An 18,688-nucleotide genomic window follows, 5' to 3' on the forward strand; every position below is an offset into this window, starting at 1 on the left:
TCAATATCCAATTACTTGCAATAGTTTTGTGCCTGTAGGTATTTGAAAAAGTAACTGCTTGTAAAACATAGAAAATAGAAATATGATAATGCCTGAACCATATAGAATTACAGAGTCCTCTTGTGGTCAAAATGCTGTATTAGCATGTGCAGCGCCATTGAGGGCTTCCACCATTTTAATGTAGTCAACTGGGTGGCTGAACCCTCTTGGTGGCCTTGTTCGAGTCATGTCTAACCCGGGTCATCAGGAGGGATCAGCCAATCGTAAAGAAGAAAATTGACTACTTCAAAATGGAGATTGCCTCAATGACACTGCCCATGCTGTCACAGATGCTATAATGGTCCAGATACAACGACGAAACCCCCATCTAGCACTATGGCCTGAACCTAATGTGCATTATGGGTAATATTACCCACAATCCCAATACAAATCCAGAATTCAAGACGTGATGTCATTGTAATAAAATAACAGCATTCACCCTTTGCATGCCATCTATGTTTTATTAGGACGTCATACACAAACCATGACATGCTATAAGAATATGTTTGTTATAGAGCGCTTGCCATCATGTCAAGGGGACTCAACACTTGAAGGGGTCAGTACTTTGTCCATATTATAAATACATACAGTACATACATTCTTATTTGAATCAACTAATTAGGACAGTATAATGACTTCCATTTACAGATATCATATTGTCCATCCAAAAACGATGTCCAAAGACTATACTGAGATGTACATTGATACAACATGTATACATATTTAGAAAACTGGTAATCATAAAATAGCAGGGATGAGATCAATTCCAGAAATTCAATTCAAATCGCTCTCCCTGTAAATCCCATTGAATTCAATTCAAGTTCCGGATCAATCTTTCATTTCAGAGATAATTCCATTCAACTCAATATTATCACAACAATTCAACAAATTCCAATTCTAATTCAGTTCCCTCAGGCTTTGAGGCTGACCATATCACTGTTCAGACAGCCTAGCTATACCTGAAATATAGAAATACAAGTTGAAATGGTTCAAATCAAATCATACAGTCAATGTTTGATGCTATATGTGCATTCACTTTATTAACTGGTTTTACAATTACAATTCAAAAAGTCCAAACAATCTAATTCCAGTTCAATTCCATAGCTTGAAGACTTTTTAAAAATGAGAATTTAATTCAATTCTCCACTTCATGAGTGAATTCAAACAATTTATTGGAATTTTAAATTAAATTAGAATTGACCCCAACCCAGTAAAATAGTAAGGACATATTTCAAATTGAAAATAAAAGTATAAATACAGAACAAAATGCAAGGCGCCACAGCTTTGAATGATTCAGTTCATTTGAAAATAAAATAGATTTGGGTAGAGGCGGCAAAAAGTCATTTGAAAATAGAACTAATCCAAGTGGACCCTCGTTTTTTTACTGACTGTAAGACACAGTGAGCTCCAAAAGTATTGGGACAGTGACACACGTTTTGTCGTTTTAGCTCTGTATCATTTCAAATACAGAGTACAATGACTATAAGGTTAAAGTATCATTTAAAATCCAAAGTGCTGGAGTACAGAGCAAAAAATACAAATGTGTCACTGTCCCAATACTTTTGGAGCTCACTGTACATACATAACAGTCCATTACTGCATATTCTCAGTTCACATAAAACAGTGAAAAATTATGACCAGCGGCTTACATTCCTTTCAGCGTAAAAATATGTATGTCTGCCACATCCAAAATAATGTGTTCAAAGTATAACCAAAAGACAATAAGTTGTGTCGATTTTTAACAGGAAAGGTGACTGACATGACGACAACCCAGAAGTCTAACAAAAACTATCTACTGATTACAATAGGGAGAAAGTGGGAACATTTGTTCTAATATACAGGACAGTTTGATTTGATTGATTCAACAGCACAGTATCTAAAATAAATCACAACTCCATACATAGTACATCACGTGAATGAGCACTTCACGATTTACCAAAAAATGACTTTTATTTGTTAACAGATATCCATCAATCAACGACCTTAGAATGAACTCAACCACCAGCTTATATGGATCACTAAAAAATAAAAGTTTGATGGTATTTCATGGTTTGTACAAATTTCCAGCCATTTTAGTGCAAAAGGCCTCAGGGGAGCACTGGGCTGCAGGTAAGAGAGCAAGTCTGGAGAAAAGCACGATCATTATGTCAATTCATTTAGGCACTGGGTTCTTTATAAACTTGTTACTTGCAATTGGTTTGAAATTTGCCTGAGCTATTTTAAGTGGTAAAACATAACCATGCTCAGAAAAGTGCAATTGTCACTTTTGACAACATTTTCCTTGGAGCTGAGAAGGGTGAAATTGTAAGGGGGAAGAAGGAGAAAATAAAGGCTTGAAAAGGAAAGTGTTGTGATTGCATCCCTCTATATGACAGCTGACACTGCTGTGTGTGTGTGTGTGTGTAGACATAAGTGTGTGCTCTTGCATATGTACACTACTGTTCAAAAGTTTGGGGTCACTTAGAAATGTCCATGTTTTTTCAAGAAAAGCACAATTTCTGTCCTTTAAAATAACATCAAATTGATCAGAAATACAGTGTAGACATTGTTAATGTTGTAAATTACTATTGTAGCAGGAAACCTATCTACATAGGCGTACAGAGGTCCATTATCAGCAACCATCACTCCTGTGTTCCAATGGCACATTGTGTTAGCTAATCCAAGTTTATCATTTTGAAAGGCTAATTGATCATTAGAAAACCCCTTTACAATTATGTTAGCACAACTGAAAACTGTTGTACTGATTAAAGAAGCAATAAAACTGGCCTTCTTTAGACTAGTTGAGTATCTTCAGCATCAGCATTTGTGTGTTCGATTACAGGCTCAAAATGGCCAGAAACAAAGACCTTCTGAAACTCTGCAGCCTATTCTTGTTTTGCGAAATGAAGGCTATTCCATGTCAGAAATTGCCAAGAAACTGAACATCTCGTACAACGATGTGTACCACTCCCTTCACAGAACAGCGCACATGCAATAGCCTTAATTTTCTCAGAACAAGAAAAGACTGACGAGATTCAGGAAAAAGGTCTTTGTTTCTGGCCATTTTGAGCCTGTAATCGAACCCACAAACGCTGATGCTGAAGATACTCAACTCGTCTAAAGAAGGCCAGTTTTATTTCTTCTTTAATCAGTGCAACAGTTTTCAGCTGTGCTAACATTATTATCAATTAGTCTTTTAAAATGATATACTTGGATTAGCTAATACAATGTGCCATTGAAACACAGGAGTTGCTGATAATGGGCTATGTATGACTATGTAGATATTCCATTACAAAAAAAATCTGCCGTTTCCAGCTACAACAGTCATTTAAAACATTAATGTCTACACTGTATTTCTGATCAATTTGATGTTATTTGAATGGATATTTTTTAAAATATTTTCTTTAAAAAAAAAGAAAATTTCTAAGTGACCCCAAACTTTTGAACATTAGTGTATGTGCATGCTTGTGTGAAGACATCACACTAGCCTAAGATCCACAATAGACCAACGCTAGTTTCCAGATAACAACAGGGCTGAGGTCTTCCCCACCACCATGGGGACACAGTCTATGAGCCCAGCCAGTATGTTCCTGTGCTGGGGAGGGCTATAAACCAGAGTTGTGCACACTGGGGATGGGGTAGAACTTGGACACTCGGCTCTGGGTCGTGGGGTTAAGGCATTCCGACTCCCCGCTCATCTTGAAAAAGACCTCCTGCTCCTGGAGCTTGCGTGTGAATTCCTCCTCCAAGGCCTACATGTGCCAGAAGAGGAAAGACAACAGACAACAACAACTTACACTGAGGCTATGTCATGATTCTCCACACTGTGCACTTACAAACTCCCAGTCATGGAGTCAAAAGCAATGGATTAGTGTAATCAATGGCTAGAGGAAGTTTCCACCATTGTTACATCCATGCAAGTGCATTTTTAGGAGAATCGCAACGCAGCATGAAACTTTAAAGGATGATAACATAAGAGGGTTGTAAACATGGATAGGTCTTTGTTTCACCTTCTTCCTGGGCCGCAGTTTCTCCCTCCACTCCTGCAGCTCCTGGCTGTGCTCTTCATCGAGCTCCTTCAGCTTCTGAGTCTCGTGTTCAATCAGGAGATGGCACTTCTCATTCTGAAACACACAACAGCAGGAACAGGGTTACCTACTGGAGCTACCTACATACATAATGGGGATGCCTAGTCAGTTAAAAAACAATGCATTCAACCGAAATGGGTCTTCTGCATTTAACCCAACCCTTCTGAATCAGAGAAGTGTGGGGATCTGCCTTAATCAACGTCATCGGCGCCCGGGGAGTAGTAGTTGTTGGGGGTTCCCTGCCCTGCTGAAGGGCAGAACAGCAGATTTTTCCACCTTGCTAGCTCAGGGATTCGAACCAGCGACCTTTCAGTTACCGACCCAATGCTCTTAACCGCTAGGCTACCTTAAAAGGAATTGTATCACAATCCGTGTTTTAAGGAAAGGACAATAGCAAAACATGCCAGAATGTCTATCCGCAGGCCTTCATCATTGGTGGAATGTAGGATTTGCCCCATTCTGAGCTGTGAGCTGCGCTGTTCAGCAGCCATGGTGCTGAAACTGGCGATCAGCTATCCGCTTTACCTAGCATTTGACCGTGGAAGGTGTCCATAGTGCTAAAACATTGCTTGTGTGTGCGCCAGTGCATGACACTTTGGAGTTACCACAAGCTCCTTTATTTTAACAGTGCATTCAGAAAGTATTGAGACCCCTCGACCTTTTCCACATTTTGTTACCTTACAGCTTTATTCTAAAACTGATTAAAACGTGTTAGTGTCATAATATATATTTTCACCAATTTCTCTTCTGACTGAATAGTCCATGATACAAGAGCTGAGGCAACAGAGTGGATGGGCAAAGGTTGGTTTGATGCAGCAATTTGATGGATGCTCATGATGACAACATCTCCCTCAACATGATCAAGACAATGGAGATGATTGTGGACTACAGGAAAAAGACAACCGAGCACACCCCCTTTCTCATCGACGGGGCTGCAGTGGAGCAGGTTGAGAGCTTGAAGTTCCTTGGTGTCCACATCACCAACGAACTAACATGGTCCAAGCACACCAAGACGGTCGTAAAGAGGGCACGGCAAAACCTATTCCCCCTCAGGAGACTGAAACGATTTGGCATGGGTCCTCAGATCCTCAAAAGGTTCTACAGCTGCACCATCGAGAGCATCCTGACTGGTTGCATCACTGCCTTGTACGGCAATTGCTCGTCCTCCGACCGCAAGGCACTACAGAGGGTAGTACATCACTGGGGCCAAGCTTCCTGCCATCCAGGACCTCTATACCAGGCGGTGTCATAGGAAGGACCTAAAAATTGTCAAAGACTCCAGCCACCCTAGTCATAGACTGTTCTCTCTGCTACCACATGGCAAGCGGTACCGGAGCGCCAAGTCTAGGTCCTAGAGGATTCTAAAGAGCTTCTACCCACAAGCCATAAGACTCCTGAACATATAATCAAATGGCTACCCATACTATTTGCATTTTTTTCAACTGCATTGTTGGTTATGGGCTTGTAAGTAAGCATTTCACTGTTGTATTTGGCGCATGTGACTAATACAATTTGATTTGTTTTATCATTACATAAAGAGTCCCCGTTATTTATTCTCTATGATTTGATTATATTTATTAAGATCCCCATTAGCCGACACCAATGGCGACAGCTAGTCTAAACTGGGGTTCGACACATAACGATAAAGACAGACAAAATAGTTTACAATTGACATACATTTAAAAACATTAACATGTAGTGTGCATCTATCAGTTACACATACTGTACATGTCAATACATACACACAACAAGTAGGTCACATGGGGGAGAAACGTTGTGCAGTGAGGTGTTGCTTAATTTGTTTTGCTGTTCACTTGCACAATGTGAGATGGAAAAGAGTTCCATGCACCCATGGCTCTGTATAATTGCATATAGATTGTATATAGACTTTTTTCTATTGTATTATTGACTGTATGTTTGTTTATTCCATGTGTAACTATGTGTTGTTGTTTGTGTCGCACTACTTTGCTTTATCTTGGCCAGGTCGCAGTTGTAAATTAGAACTTGCTCTCAACTAGCCTACCTGCTTAAATAAAGGTGAAAACAATACAAAATAAATACTGTATGTTTCCTTGAATTTGTTCTGGACCTGGGGACTGTGAAAAGACCCCTAGTGGCATGTCTGCTGGGGTAAGTGTGTGTGTCAGCTGTGTGTAAGTTGACTATGCAAACAATTTGGCATTTCCAACACATTTCTTATAAAAACAAGAAGTGATGCAGTCAGTCAGACTGGCATGCATAGTATTTATATCAGCCCTCTGATTACAATGAAGAGCAAAACATGCCGCTCTGTTCTGGACCAGCTGCAGCTTAACTAGGTCTTTCGTTGCAGCACTTGACCATATGACTGGACAATAATCAAGATAAGATAAAACTAGAGCCTGCAGGACTTTGCTTTGTGGAGTGTGGTGTCAAAAAAGCAGAACATCTCTTTATTACGGACAGACCTTTCCCCATCTTTACAACCATTGAATCTATATGTTGACCATGACAGTTTACAATCTAAAGTAACACCAAGTAATTTAGTCTCCTCAACTTGTTCAACAGCCATACCATTCATTACCAGATTCAGTTGAGGTCTAGAACTTAGGGGATTTGTACCTTTTCTAGTGGCTGGGGATTTTAATGCAGGGAAACTTAAATCCGTTTTACCAAATTTCCACCAGCATGTTAAATGTGCAACCAGAGGGAAAAGAACTCGAGACCCCCTTTACTCCACACACAGAGACGCGTACAAAGCTCTCCCTTGCCCTCCATTTGGCAAATCTGACCATAACTCTATCCTCCTGATTCCTGCATACAAGCAAAAATTAAAGTAGGAAGCACCAGTGACTTGGTCAATAAAAACAAAATAGTCAGATGAAGCAGATGCTAAGCTACAGGATGGTTTTGCTAGCACAGACTGGAATATGTTCCGGGATTCTTCTGATGGCATTGAGGAGTACGCCACATCAGTCACTGGCTTCATCAATAAGTGCATCGATGACGTCGTCCCCACAGTGACTGTACGTACATACCCCAACCAGAAGCCATGGATTACAGGCAACATCCGCACTGAGCGAAAGGGTAGAGCTGCCGCTTTCAAGGAGCGGGAAATTCTGCTATGCCCTCTGACGAACCACACTGGCTCCGATGCTCGTCGGATGTGGCAGGGTTTGCAAACTATTACAGACTACAAAGGGAAGCACAGCCGAGAGCTGCCCAGTGACACGAGCCTACCAGACGAGCTAAATGACTTCTATGCTCGCTTCAAGGCAAGTAACACTGAAACATGCATTAGAGCATCAGCTGATCTGGGCGGCTGTGTGATCAAGCTCTCCACAGCCTTTAACCTCTTTGATCTCTAGGGGCGCTATTTCATTTTTGGATAAAAAACGTTCCCGTTTTAAGCGCGATATTTTGTCACGAAAAGATGCTCGACTATGCATATTCTTGACAGTTTTTGAAAGAAAACACTCTGAAGTTTCAGAATCTGCAAAGATATTGTCTGTAAGTGCCCCAGAACTCATTCTACAGGCGAAACCAAGATGATGCATCAACCAGGAAATGAGCAGAATTTCTGAAGCTCTGTTTTCCATTGTCTCCTTATATGGCTGTGATTGCGCAAGGAATGAGCCTACACTTTCTGTCGTTCCCCCAAAGTGTTAGCAGCATTGTGACGTATTTGTAGGCATATCATTGGAAGATTGACCATAAGAGACTACATTTTCCAAGTGTCCGCCTGGTGTCCCTGCGTCGAAATTGGAGCGTAAAGCCAGGTGCAATTATTTTTCCATTTGAGAGCAAGGAGAAACCAGGCTTCCACGAAGGATATATCATTGAAGAGATATGTGGAAAAACACCTTGAGGATTGATTCTAAACCACGTTTGCCATGTTTCAGTCAATATTATGGAGTTAATTTGGAAAAAAGTTCGCGTTTTGAGGGCTGAATTTTCGTTTTTTTTTTTTTTTTTTCTTTTTTTTTGGTAGCCAAATGTGATGTACAAAACGGAGCTATTTCTAATACACAAAGAATCTTTTTGGAAAAACGGAGCATCTGCTATCTAACTGAGAGTCTCCTCATTGAAAACATCAGAAGTTCTTCAAAGGTAAGTTATTTTATTTGAAGGCTTTACTTGTTTTTGTGATAGTTGCCTGCTAAATGCTAACGCTAATGCTAACGCTAATGCTAACGCTAAATGCTACGCTAGCTAGCTACTGTTACACAAATGATTGTTTTCCTATGGTTGAAAAGCATATTTTGAAAATCTGAGATGACAGTGTTGTTAACAAAAGGCTAAGCTTGAGAGCTAGCATATTTATTTCATTTCATTTGCGATTTTCATGAATAGTTAACGTTGCGTTATGGTAATGAGCTTAGGTCTATAAATAGAATCCCGGATCCGGGTTTGGTCGTCGCAACAGGTTAAACAAGTCAATATTCACAAGGCCACAGGGCCAGACGGATTACCAGGACATGTACTCAAAGCACGCGCTGACCAACTAGCAAGCGTCTTCACTGACATTTTCAACATGTTTCAAGCAGACCACTATAGTCCTTGTGCCCAAGAACACTAACGTAACCTGCCTAAATGACTCAGGCCAGTAGCACTCACATCTGTAGCCATGAAGTGCTTTGAAAGGCTGGTCATGGCTCACATAAACACCATTATCCCAGAAACCCTAGACCCACTCCAACCTGCATACAGTCCTAACAGATCCACAGATGATGTAGTCTCTATTGCACTCCACACTGCCCTTTCCCTCCTGGACAAAAGGAACACCTATGTGAGACAGCTATTCATTGACTACAGCTCAGCATTCAACACCATAGTGCCCTCAAAGCTCATCACTAAGCTAAAGATCCTGGGACTAAACACCTCCCTCTGCAACTGGATCCTGGACTTCCTGATGGGCCGCCCCCAGGTGGTAAAAGTAGGTAACAACACATCCGCCACACTGATCCTCAAAACAGGGGCACGTCAGAGGTGCATGCTCAGTCCCCTCCTATACTCCCTGTTCACTCATGACTGCACAGCCAGGCACGACTCCAACACCTTCAATAAGTTTACCGATGACACAACAGTGGTAGGCCTGACCGCTGACAACAACGAGACAGCCTATAGGGAGGAGGTCAGAGACCTGGCCGTGTGGTGCCAGGACTACAACCTCTCCCTCAACGTGATCAAGACCAAGGAGATAATTGTGGACTACAAAGTTGTCTGCAAACTTGATTTGGAAGCATGCATGGCCACGCAGTCATGGGTAAACAGGGAGTACAGGAGGGGGCTGAGCATGCGCCATTGTGTTGCCCCTGTTTTGAGGATCAGCATAGTGCAGGTATTGTTGCATAGCTTCACCACCTGGGGGTGGCCAGTCAGGAAGTCCAGGACCCAGTTGCACAGGATTGGGGTTCAGACCGAGGGCCCCAAGCCTAATGATGAGAATGGAGGTGATTACGGTGTTGAAAGCTGAGCTATAGTCAATGAACAGAATCCTTACATAAGTATTCCTCTTGTCCTGATAGGATAGGGCAGTGTGCAGTGCGATGGCATCATCCATGGATCTATTGGGGCGGTATGCAAATTGCAGTGGGTCTAGGGTGTCGAGTAAGGTGGACGTGATATGATCCTTAACTAGCCTCTCAAAGCACCGATGACAGAAGTGAGTGCTATGGGGCGATAGTCATTTAGTTCAGTTACCTTCGCTTTCTTGGGTACAGGAACAATGGTGTACATCTTGAATCAAGTGAGGACAGCAGACTTGGATAGGGAGAGATTGAATGTTCGTAAACACTCCAGCCAGCTGGTCGGTCTGCGCACTCGGGAGGACCCGGCTCGGGGTGCTGTCTGGGCCTGTACTCACATCGGCCACGGAGAACGAGAGCTCACATGTCCCAGTCCGCGTGATCAAGACAGTCTTGAAGCATGGATTCTGATTGGTCAGACCAGCATTGAATATACCTCAGCACAGGAACTTCCTGTTTTAGTTTCTGTGAGGGAGGAGCAAAATGGAGTCGTGATCGGATTTGCCGAAGGGGGGGGTCGGGGGAGGGCCTTGTAGCCATCCTGAAATGGGGAGAAACAATGGTTGAGAGTTTTTGAAGAGCGGGTACTACAGGTGATGTGTTGATAGAACTTCTGTAGCGTTTTCCTCAGATATGCAGTTTCTAGTTTGCACAAGGTCCAGTGTAGTTCCTTGAGAGCTGTCGTGGTATCGGCTTGAGGGGGAATACACATAGCTGTGACGATAATCGAAGAAAATTATCTAGGGAGGTAATGCCGTCTGCATCTGATTGTGCGGTATTCTAGGTCGAGTGAACAAATGGACTTGAGTTCCTGCACGTTACCTCGATCACACCATGAGTAGTTAATCATGAAACATACACCTCCGCCTTTTTTCTTCCCCGGAGAGTTCTTTATTCCTATCCTAAATGTATTGAAACCCCAGCTGGCTGTATGGATGGGGACAGTACATCCGGAGAGAGCCATTATTCCATGAAACAGAGTACGTCTCTCTGGAAGGAGACCCTCGCCCTGAGCTCGTCAACTTTATTGTCCAGGGACAGAACATTAGCGAGTAATATACACGGAAGCGGTGGAAGGTGTGTACGCCTCCTGAGTTGGACTAAAAGTCCCCCCCGAAAACCTCTTCACCGGTGGCGTTTCTTCAATCGCCTTGGAAGGTATGAACAAAGGATCCAATTCAGGAAAGTCGTGATACCTGGTCGAAATGATGTTGAGTTTCCGTTTCACTGTATGTAATAATGCTAAGAACATTCTGGGCTAGGGGTAAGTGTGTGTGTGTGTGTACCTGAAGCTGCTGCAGCTCTCTGATGTTGGAGTCACACTGCAGCTGCAGGTCTCTCATCTGGTTCTCATGTTTCTGATGTTGATGGAGTCTCTCGTTCTTCTGCCTCTTCTCCTCCTGGGCTGCAAACTGTAACAAAAACACACACCTCACATGATTCTGTTGAAAAATATATATAACTGTGTGTGTACACACACTATAAAATACCTGTTTGATCTTCTCCCTTTCCTGCTCCGGGGTGCCAGGTGCAGAGGTGATGCGTAGGCTCTTCTTGAACATGGCCATGCGTGTCTTGGCATCACCCCGCTGGATCTTCGGCAGACGACCTCTCTCCTGGGCCTGTCTGTTCTTCATCTCCTCAATCAGACGCTGGTTGTAGCGCTGCATCTGCTCCATTTCCTACACGACACATTTCAATTATTAACCTTTATTTAACTAGGGAACAAATTCTTATATGCAATGGCGGCCAACCAAAAGGCAAAAGGCCTCCTGCGAGGATAAAAAATAAATAAATTGGACAAAACACACATCACGACACACCACAACACTACATAAAGAGAGACATAAGACAACAACATAGCATGGCAGCAACACCACATGACAACAGCACAATATGGTAGCAGCACAAAACCTGGTACAAACATTATTGGGCACAGACAACAGCAAGAAGTTAGAGACAACAATACATCACGCGAAGCAGCCACAAATGTCAGTAAGAGTGTCCATTCAATACTTTATCTGGATCCACAATAAAATGCATTGAAATGAGAGCTCTAACCTTTCAGCACACTTTCAAATCACCCATTAATGTCAAAATGTAATGCACCTCACAGTCTACCCTTAGTCCAGATTACCTGATGTAGATAATACCAATACTGGATTGTACTTCACCAGAGCTGTTCAGTAGGTCCCAGAGCCCTTACCTTCTCGTGTCTCTTGAGCAGCTGGTGTCTCTGCATGAAGTACTGGTCTTTGAGCTGCTGCTTGAGCAGCTGGTGCTTCTCCTGCAGGTGGCGCTCTTCCAGCTCCCACATGGCTGCCTCTCGAGCTGAGGGAGGAGGCCAGAGACACGTCAGGCGGGGTGGTAACGCAACACACACACACACAACCAGCATTTCCGGTAAAGAGCACCATCTGGCAAGACAGGCTGGTCACAAATAAGTCATTCAGGAAATTGCATCACTGTGGTGGGAAAGTTATAACACAACACTCCACTGAGAACTTCACCATTTACAATAGTATTATTTCACTATCAAATCCTTCATATAGCAGAAGGCCTTCACCCATTGAGGTAGCTAAGGTGAAGTCATGTTAAATGATTGAGATCTCTCTCTTAGGCAGTCTCTTTATGGTAGTCTGTGGTAAGTATATGTATTTTTTCACAAAGCTGTTGTATGTGGCTAGGTTTGCAGTGTTCATAAGACTCTGTGGTACTGTACATTTCTCCCTCACCTCTCATGAGCGGTTGTATCTGGTTAAGTTAAGTTTGAAAAGTGCATTCGGAAATAATTAATTCCCCTTTCCCTTTTACATCAAATACAACAACAACCTGAAAACTGGTTTTAGACATTTTTTGCTAATTTAAAAAAATAAATCCCTTTACATAGGTATTCAGACCCTTTGCTATGAGACTTGAAACTGAGCTAAGGTGCATCCTGTTTTCATTGACCATCCCTGGGATGATTGGAGTCCACCTGTGGTAAATTCAATTGATTAGACATGATTTGGAAAGGCACACACCTGTCTACATAAGGTCCCACAATTGACTGTGTCAGAGCAGAAACCAAGCCATGAGTTTGGAGGAATTCTCCGTAGAGCTCCGAGACAGGATAATGTTGAGGCACAGATCTGGGGAAGGGTACCAAAACATTTCTGCAGCATTGAAGGACCCAAGAACACAGTGACCTCCATCATTCTTAAATGGAAGACGTTTGGAACCACCAAGACTCTTCCTAGAGCTGGCCACCCAGCCAAACTGAGCAATCGGGTGAGAAGGACCTTGGTCAGGGAGGTGACCAAGAACCCAATGGTCACTCTGACAGAGCTCCAGAGTTCCTCTGTGGAGATGGGATAACCTTCCAGAAGGACAACCATCTCTGCAGCACTCCAGCAAATCAGGTCTTTATGGTAGACTGGCCAGATGAAAGACACTCCTCAGTAAAAAGCACGACAGATCGCTTGGAGTTTGCCAAAAGGCACCTAAAGGACTCTCAAGACCATGAGAAACAAGATTCTCTTGTCAGATGAAACCAAGATTGAGCTCTTTGGCCTAAATGCCAAGTCATGTCTGGAGGAAACCTGGCACCATCCCTACGATGAAACATGGTGGTGGAAGCATCATGCTGTGGGGATGTTTTTCAGCAGCCGGGACTCAGTCAGGATCGAGAGAAAGACGAACAGAGCAAATTACAGAAAGATCCTTGATAAAAACCTGCTCCAGAGCATTCAGGACCTCAGACTGGGGCAAAGGTTCACCTTTCAACAGGACAACGACTCTAAGCACACAGCCAAGATAAAGCAGGAGTGGCTTTGGGGACAAGTCTCTGAATGTCCTTGAGCGGCCCAGCCAGAGCCCGGACTTGAACCCGATCAAACACCTCTTGAGAGACTTGAAAATATCTGGGTAGCGACGCTGCCCCATCCAACCTGACAGAGCATGAGAGGATCTGCAGAGAAGAATGGGAGAAACTCCCCAAATACAGGTGTGCCAAGCTTGTAGCGTCATACCAAAAAAGACTTGAGGTTGTAATTTCTGCCAAAGGTGCTTCAACAAAAGTACTGAGTAAATGGTCCGAATACTTCTGTAAATGTGATCGTTTTTTTTGATTTGCAAAAATTTCAAAAATTCTGTTTTTTCTTTGTCATAATGGGATATTGTGTGTAGATTGATGTGGGCAAAAACAATTGAATCCATTTTAAAATAAGGCTGTAACGCAACAAGATGTGGAAAAATTCAACAAGTCTGAATACTTTCCGAATGCACTGATTTCATAGCTCTCTATGGTACTGTAAATCTCTCTCTCACGAGCTGTTGTATGTGGTTACGTTTGCTGTATTATAGCGCTCTATGGTACTGTAAATCTCTCTCTCACCTCTCATAAGCTGTTGTTTGTGGTTGAGGCAGTCTCTCTCGATGGTGGCGATCTCATGTTTGTGCTGTTGGATGATCTTCTTCAGGGCTCCATCCAACTCCTGCTGCTGCTTCTGCAGAAACTCCTGCTCCTGAGGATGGAGAGAAGGGATAGAGAGGGGGTATGGGGGACAGAAAGGGAGTGAGCAGGGATAAGGGGAGGAAGTGGGGCAAGGTAAAGGTATCAGAGGGTGATAAGAGGACAATGGGTAGATGGGGGTTCATTGACAGAAGATGGAGGGATGAGACATGGGCATGGGGAGGAGGGATGCAGGAGATGGTGGGGTAAAAAACAGACACATGGTGCGAGTGAGGTATAGAAATGAGGCATGGGGATAAGGAACATTTAGAAATGACAGGGGGTTAAGAGTTGATGACAGAGAGGGGAGAGAGAAGGAAAGAGGCAAACATGAGTGATTTTATTTATTGTGCATCACACACCAGGGACAGCCAAAACAGTGCAGACTACATGAAGGAACTTTCATAAATACCATGCCAACCACTACTATAGATCAACACAGTACAGTACTACACTCCAAAGAAGAAGCACATCATTGACTGCAGTCAGTGGGGCAAAGAGACAGTCAGAAGTCATGGGAATGATCCAACATTTGAGGAATGGATGGAAAGAGAGAAAAACATTTAACAACCCAGTCGAGATCCACAGTTTCCATGTATGACGACATCCAAATTGACATTCACAGAAAGAGTAAATTATACATAACATCATTACGGTAAAATAATATGCCTGGTTATTGTTGCTGAGGGGTATGTTTACATGATTATTAAACATGAAACCAAAGTTATTGTCCTGGTCATGCCTTTTGAAGCCATCATTGAGGAAAAGCTTTCCAATAGAAAATGAAGTTTAAAGATTCACTATGCAGAAATTGCTCTGCCATTTCCTGGATGTAATAGTAATACCTCATTTCAGTTTGTGACAAAACAAGCCAGTATAGTGTAGAGAATCATTGTACCATCTAAGCCACAGTGAAGTATATTTTCCATAACAAAAAATATAGTATTTTGAGCTGTTTGAAGCTGGTGTACAAAACCGAAAGTAAGACGCAAAAACTAAACTTAAGAACCGAAAGCACAGAAATAACGCACATAGAACCGATCTACCGCTTCTTAGACAAGCTTTCAACGAGAATGACAGATCTGTAACTGACATTTCCGTGTGAATTTGGTCGGGTCGCCCAGAAAGTGACATATTGCAGATTTAACAATGATTAATTCTCTGATATTTCTCAGCAGGTTACACTACTATAACATTTACAATATTATACTTATTAACTTCTTAGGTTTTAATCCAAGAGCGTTTGCATAACCTAGAGTTACCATAAAATACTCTCCATTGGATCACGCCACAAAAAAAGGTTCAGCTCTGTTGCAGTCTCCCAAACAGAGTGTGATGTCACAGGTGGGGGCGTAACATACAGGACACATCTACAGTTACAGTGCGTGGCAGAAGAGATATCAAACAGAAGGAGAAGTACCAGTGTAGCAACACAGTGACAACACTGCAATACATCGACACCACAATGCTCGCATGTGCAGTCTCAATCTCAATCAGGTTTACACTTTGACGAAGACATACACATGTGAGCAGGAGGCCGGTAGAGACGGAGAGGGGGTGACAACTTACATCCTGCATCTGAGCGTTGAAGAGAGCACATGAGGACAACTGAAAAGACTGTATCATAATCTGGGCCACACCCTGTGGAGGAGAGCACACAGCGCACTCATCCAGATCAGGGAGAGAGCACACGCTACACACAGCAGGCTGAGGAAAACACACAAAGACACACAAAGACCGACAGACACAGGCTAAGAAACACACCCGCACACCCAAAGACAGACACTCGCCTCGACACAAGCCGAGAAACACAAAGACAATCCAGTCAACAGGAACAACCACACGCACACACCAGACACACTTTCCCAGAGTTTCTAAACCTTTTTCTGTTTTAGGGGTAGACTAAAGCAGGAGTGAGGCGCATGGCACAGTAGGAGGACGAAGTTAATTCAATTCAGGTTATTCGTATGCATAACGAATACAGGATGGGTTAGTGTTGTTGTTGTCCTATTCATGCGTGGTCAGATTGAGTTGCCTGTGCAGTAGGAACTACTAGTCACACTTCTATTCCAGCGATCAATACAAAACTGTGTTAAACTTCCATGCTCCCTTTCTGATTAGCTCCTTCTTTGATGGTCAGGTAAAAAACTGAGCTAACCAACTCCTGAAAACAATCATTTCAAAAATGGAGGGAAAAAGAAGAACAAGGGGGATGAAATCTTGTCCTCAACAACGCTCAGAGACATTTGAAGAGGGGTGTATTTGTGGGACAAGATTTGAGAAAGTGTGTGTGTGAGTGAGTGAGTGAACATTTACCTTTGGAGTCTGAATGAGAGATAGATCTTCCTTTAAGAGTTTCATGAGCGCTCTCCTCATGAATTTGGGTGACTGTTCAACTTCCTGTTTCACCTATAGTGTGGGAAAACTGGGAGTTGTAGTTTCCTGGACAGCTATGTACGGCAGCCATAATAACTTGGGAAAAGTCATGCAAGGACCTGATGAATTAATTTAGATATCCACAAACCCTGGTTTGATTGATAGTGTCTCCACGCTAGATCTCCAAGGGGTCGGTGTTCGATTTAATGAGGAAATGTTTTGCTTTGTTTGATTAGTAGAGTATCCAAAACCTTTAGCGTAAAGACATGTTTCCAGTGTTTGAGGGATTAGAGTTGATTAGTTTCTGTTGACAGACTTGATACCTGCATGATTAAATCAGCTTGCAGTGTTAAATAGGAAAACAAGCTTGTCTGGAATAATTCCCTAGTGTTACCTTCCCACCATGCAAGTCCTTTAGAGAGATTTAATCTTAAGTACAGAATGCTTCCACAGTGATCTCAAAAGAAGGTGCACACTACTAATCCAGTCTGTAAAATATATTTTTAGTTTTGACCACAGACAGCTAAGGCAGTTTTGTTGAGACATGGCACCAAAATCATTTCCAGAGGTTTCTCCTGACCACAGTTATTTTTTTGTCAAGACATTCTCTTGGGACAGCTTGGTATTTGAATGTGCATCAATCTTGGGATCACTGGTCAGTAAGAAAACCCCCAATAGGAAAAGGCCTAAACTGCTACAATACTTCACAAGGCCATTGAAGTGTTTCATCAAAGATGTAATCCTATGAGCCTTTAACAAAATGAGTTTCCCAAAACCTGCCATCCCATCACCAAGCCCGACTCACACACACTCACACAAGCGACATGGTTACTTACACATAAATACAGTACAGTCAAATACATTTATGGACTAATATAACTTAGAATACAATATAAATAGCCATATAATACAATATGAAATTTAACAATATATAAAACAACTATGCCAGAAAGAAATATGGATTTTAAAGATTCATTCCAGGAGCCAGTGCAGATCCTGTATAGGTTTGAAGTAGTTGCTATGTTCAGTTGAGGAGCGAGAACAGTCAGTCTAATCAGGTGTGTAGGATTGCCATGCATGTATGAAATAACCACCATCACAGAGTTAGATAGGCTTGGCTATGAGAGTTGCCTGAGAACACTTCACCAACATGGCAGAATACTTAAAGCTTCCCAGATAGCTAATGGAGCTATAAGAGCAGCATAAATTAGAGACACAGTAAAGCTAAGCTACATTGCCTGTACTCTACACAGAACAAAGAATGCATCATTTATAGAACTTGGAAAAAGAAGCCACATCATTTTCAGATGTATGGCATGAATTTTAAAAAAAAGCACATTGTATGCATGACTAGTACCAAGAAATAAGGCAAGAGTTGCATGCCAAAGCTGTTGAGCAGAGAATCACCCTGTTGCATCCCCAAAAATCATGAAAAAGGCATGATACGGGCTTATTATGGCTATAGACTATAATAAACAGTTTATAAACCACTTATAAACCCTTTATAAATTATACCCAAATGTAAGGAAGGCATTAACAGCAAGGAAAATGGGAGTTTATTTAGATATCAGCACACCAGCTCTGGTAAGTAAGCCCCAGTCCCCAACAGTCTCATGCACTTTCCATTCATGACAAGAGTTTGAGGCATTGCACATGCACAGACCCACGGCCCCTTACCTCCTTCTTGCGGTTCTTGAGCATGTTCTGGAACTTGGAGAGCTCCTTGTCCTGCTCGGCCTTGATGCGTTTTGCCTCGTCCCTCAGCCGGTTGGTATGGTCCTGCTCCAGCCGCTCGATGGTCTGCTTCTGTTTCTTCTCCAGATTCTCCACCTCCTGGTCGTACTGACGCTTCTTACCCTGAAGGAACACACATGGGATTAGTAAGATCAGGCCTTCACAAAGACAAATGCCTATCCTTAGTGGAATGGCAAACGCTTCTTTTGATTATATTTATTATGGATCCCCATTCGCTGCTGCCAAGGCAGGGGTCCAGCAAAATGAAGGCACTTATACCATTTTTAAAACATTACAATACATTCACAACAGATTCTGACTCTGAGGGATGTATATTATTAAAGTATTCGAACATGTCCCAAAGGAATAACAGTTGCTCATTTTGTTATTAATTTCTATCTAAATACGTGTGCAGGATAAAAACCCATTGATTTGAATCATCTGGTTTCCAAGGGGACATCCCTAGACAACAA

At 42.4% G+C, this 18,688-nt stretch overlaps 1 protein-coding gene across 4 annotated transcripts in view; it reads right to left on the bottom strand.

Moving 5' to 3' along the window:
* Positions 1-480: 480 nt before the first annotated feature.
* The window catches only part of LOC139411732 (STE20-like kinase a), a 37,767-nt gene continuing 19,559 nt past the window's right edge, over positions 481-18,688 (bottom strand). The window contains exons 12-20 of one of the 4 annotated variants that reach the window (XM_071158419.1): positions 18,159-18,338; positions 16,422-16,514; positions 15,675-15,746; positions 13,989-14,118; positions 11,820-11,944; positions 11,104-11,295; positions 10,900-11,025; positions 4,029-4,142; positions 3,412-3,770 (exon numbers count right to left, since the gene is read on the bottom strand). In XM_071158419.1, the coding sequence (XP_071014520.1) occupies positions 3,624-3,770; positions 4,029-4,142; positions 10,900-11,025; positions 11,104-11,295; positions 11,820-11,944; positions 13,989-14,118; positions 15,675-15,746; positions 16,422-16,514; positions 18,159-18,338 (1,179 nt within the window). In that variant the 3' untranslated portion in view covers positions 3,412-3,623. Of the gene's footprint in view, positions 3,771-4,028; positions 4,143-10,899; positions 11,026-11,103; positions 11,296-11,819; positions 11,945-13,988; positions 14,119-15,674; positions 15,747-16,421; positions 16,515-18,158; positions 18,339-18,688 lie in introns of all 4 variants that reach the window. The other 3 variants (XM_071158436.1, XM_071158427.1, XM_071158445.1) reach the window with 3 other exon arrangements.

Source organism: Oncorhynchus clarkii, chromosome 1, assembly GCF_045791955.1.
Source record: "Oncorhynchus clarkii lewisi isolate Uvic-CL-2024 chromosome 1, UVic_Ocla_1.0, whole genome shotgun sequence".
Classification (NCBI taxonomy): Eukaryota; Metazoa; Chordata; class Actinopteri; order Salmoniformes; family Salmonidae; genus Oncorhynchus; species Oncorhynchus clarkii.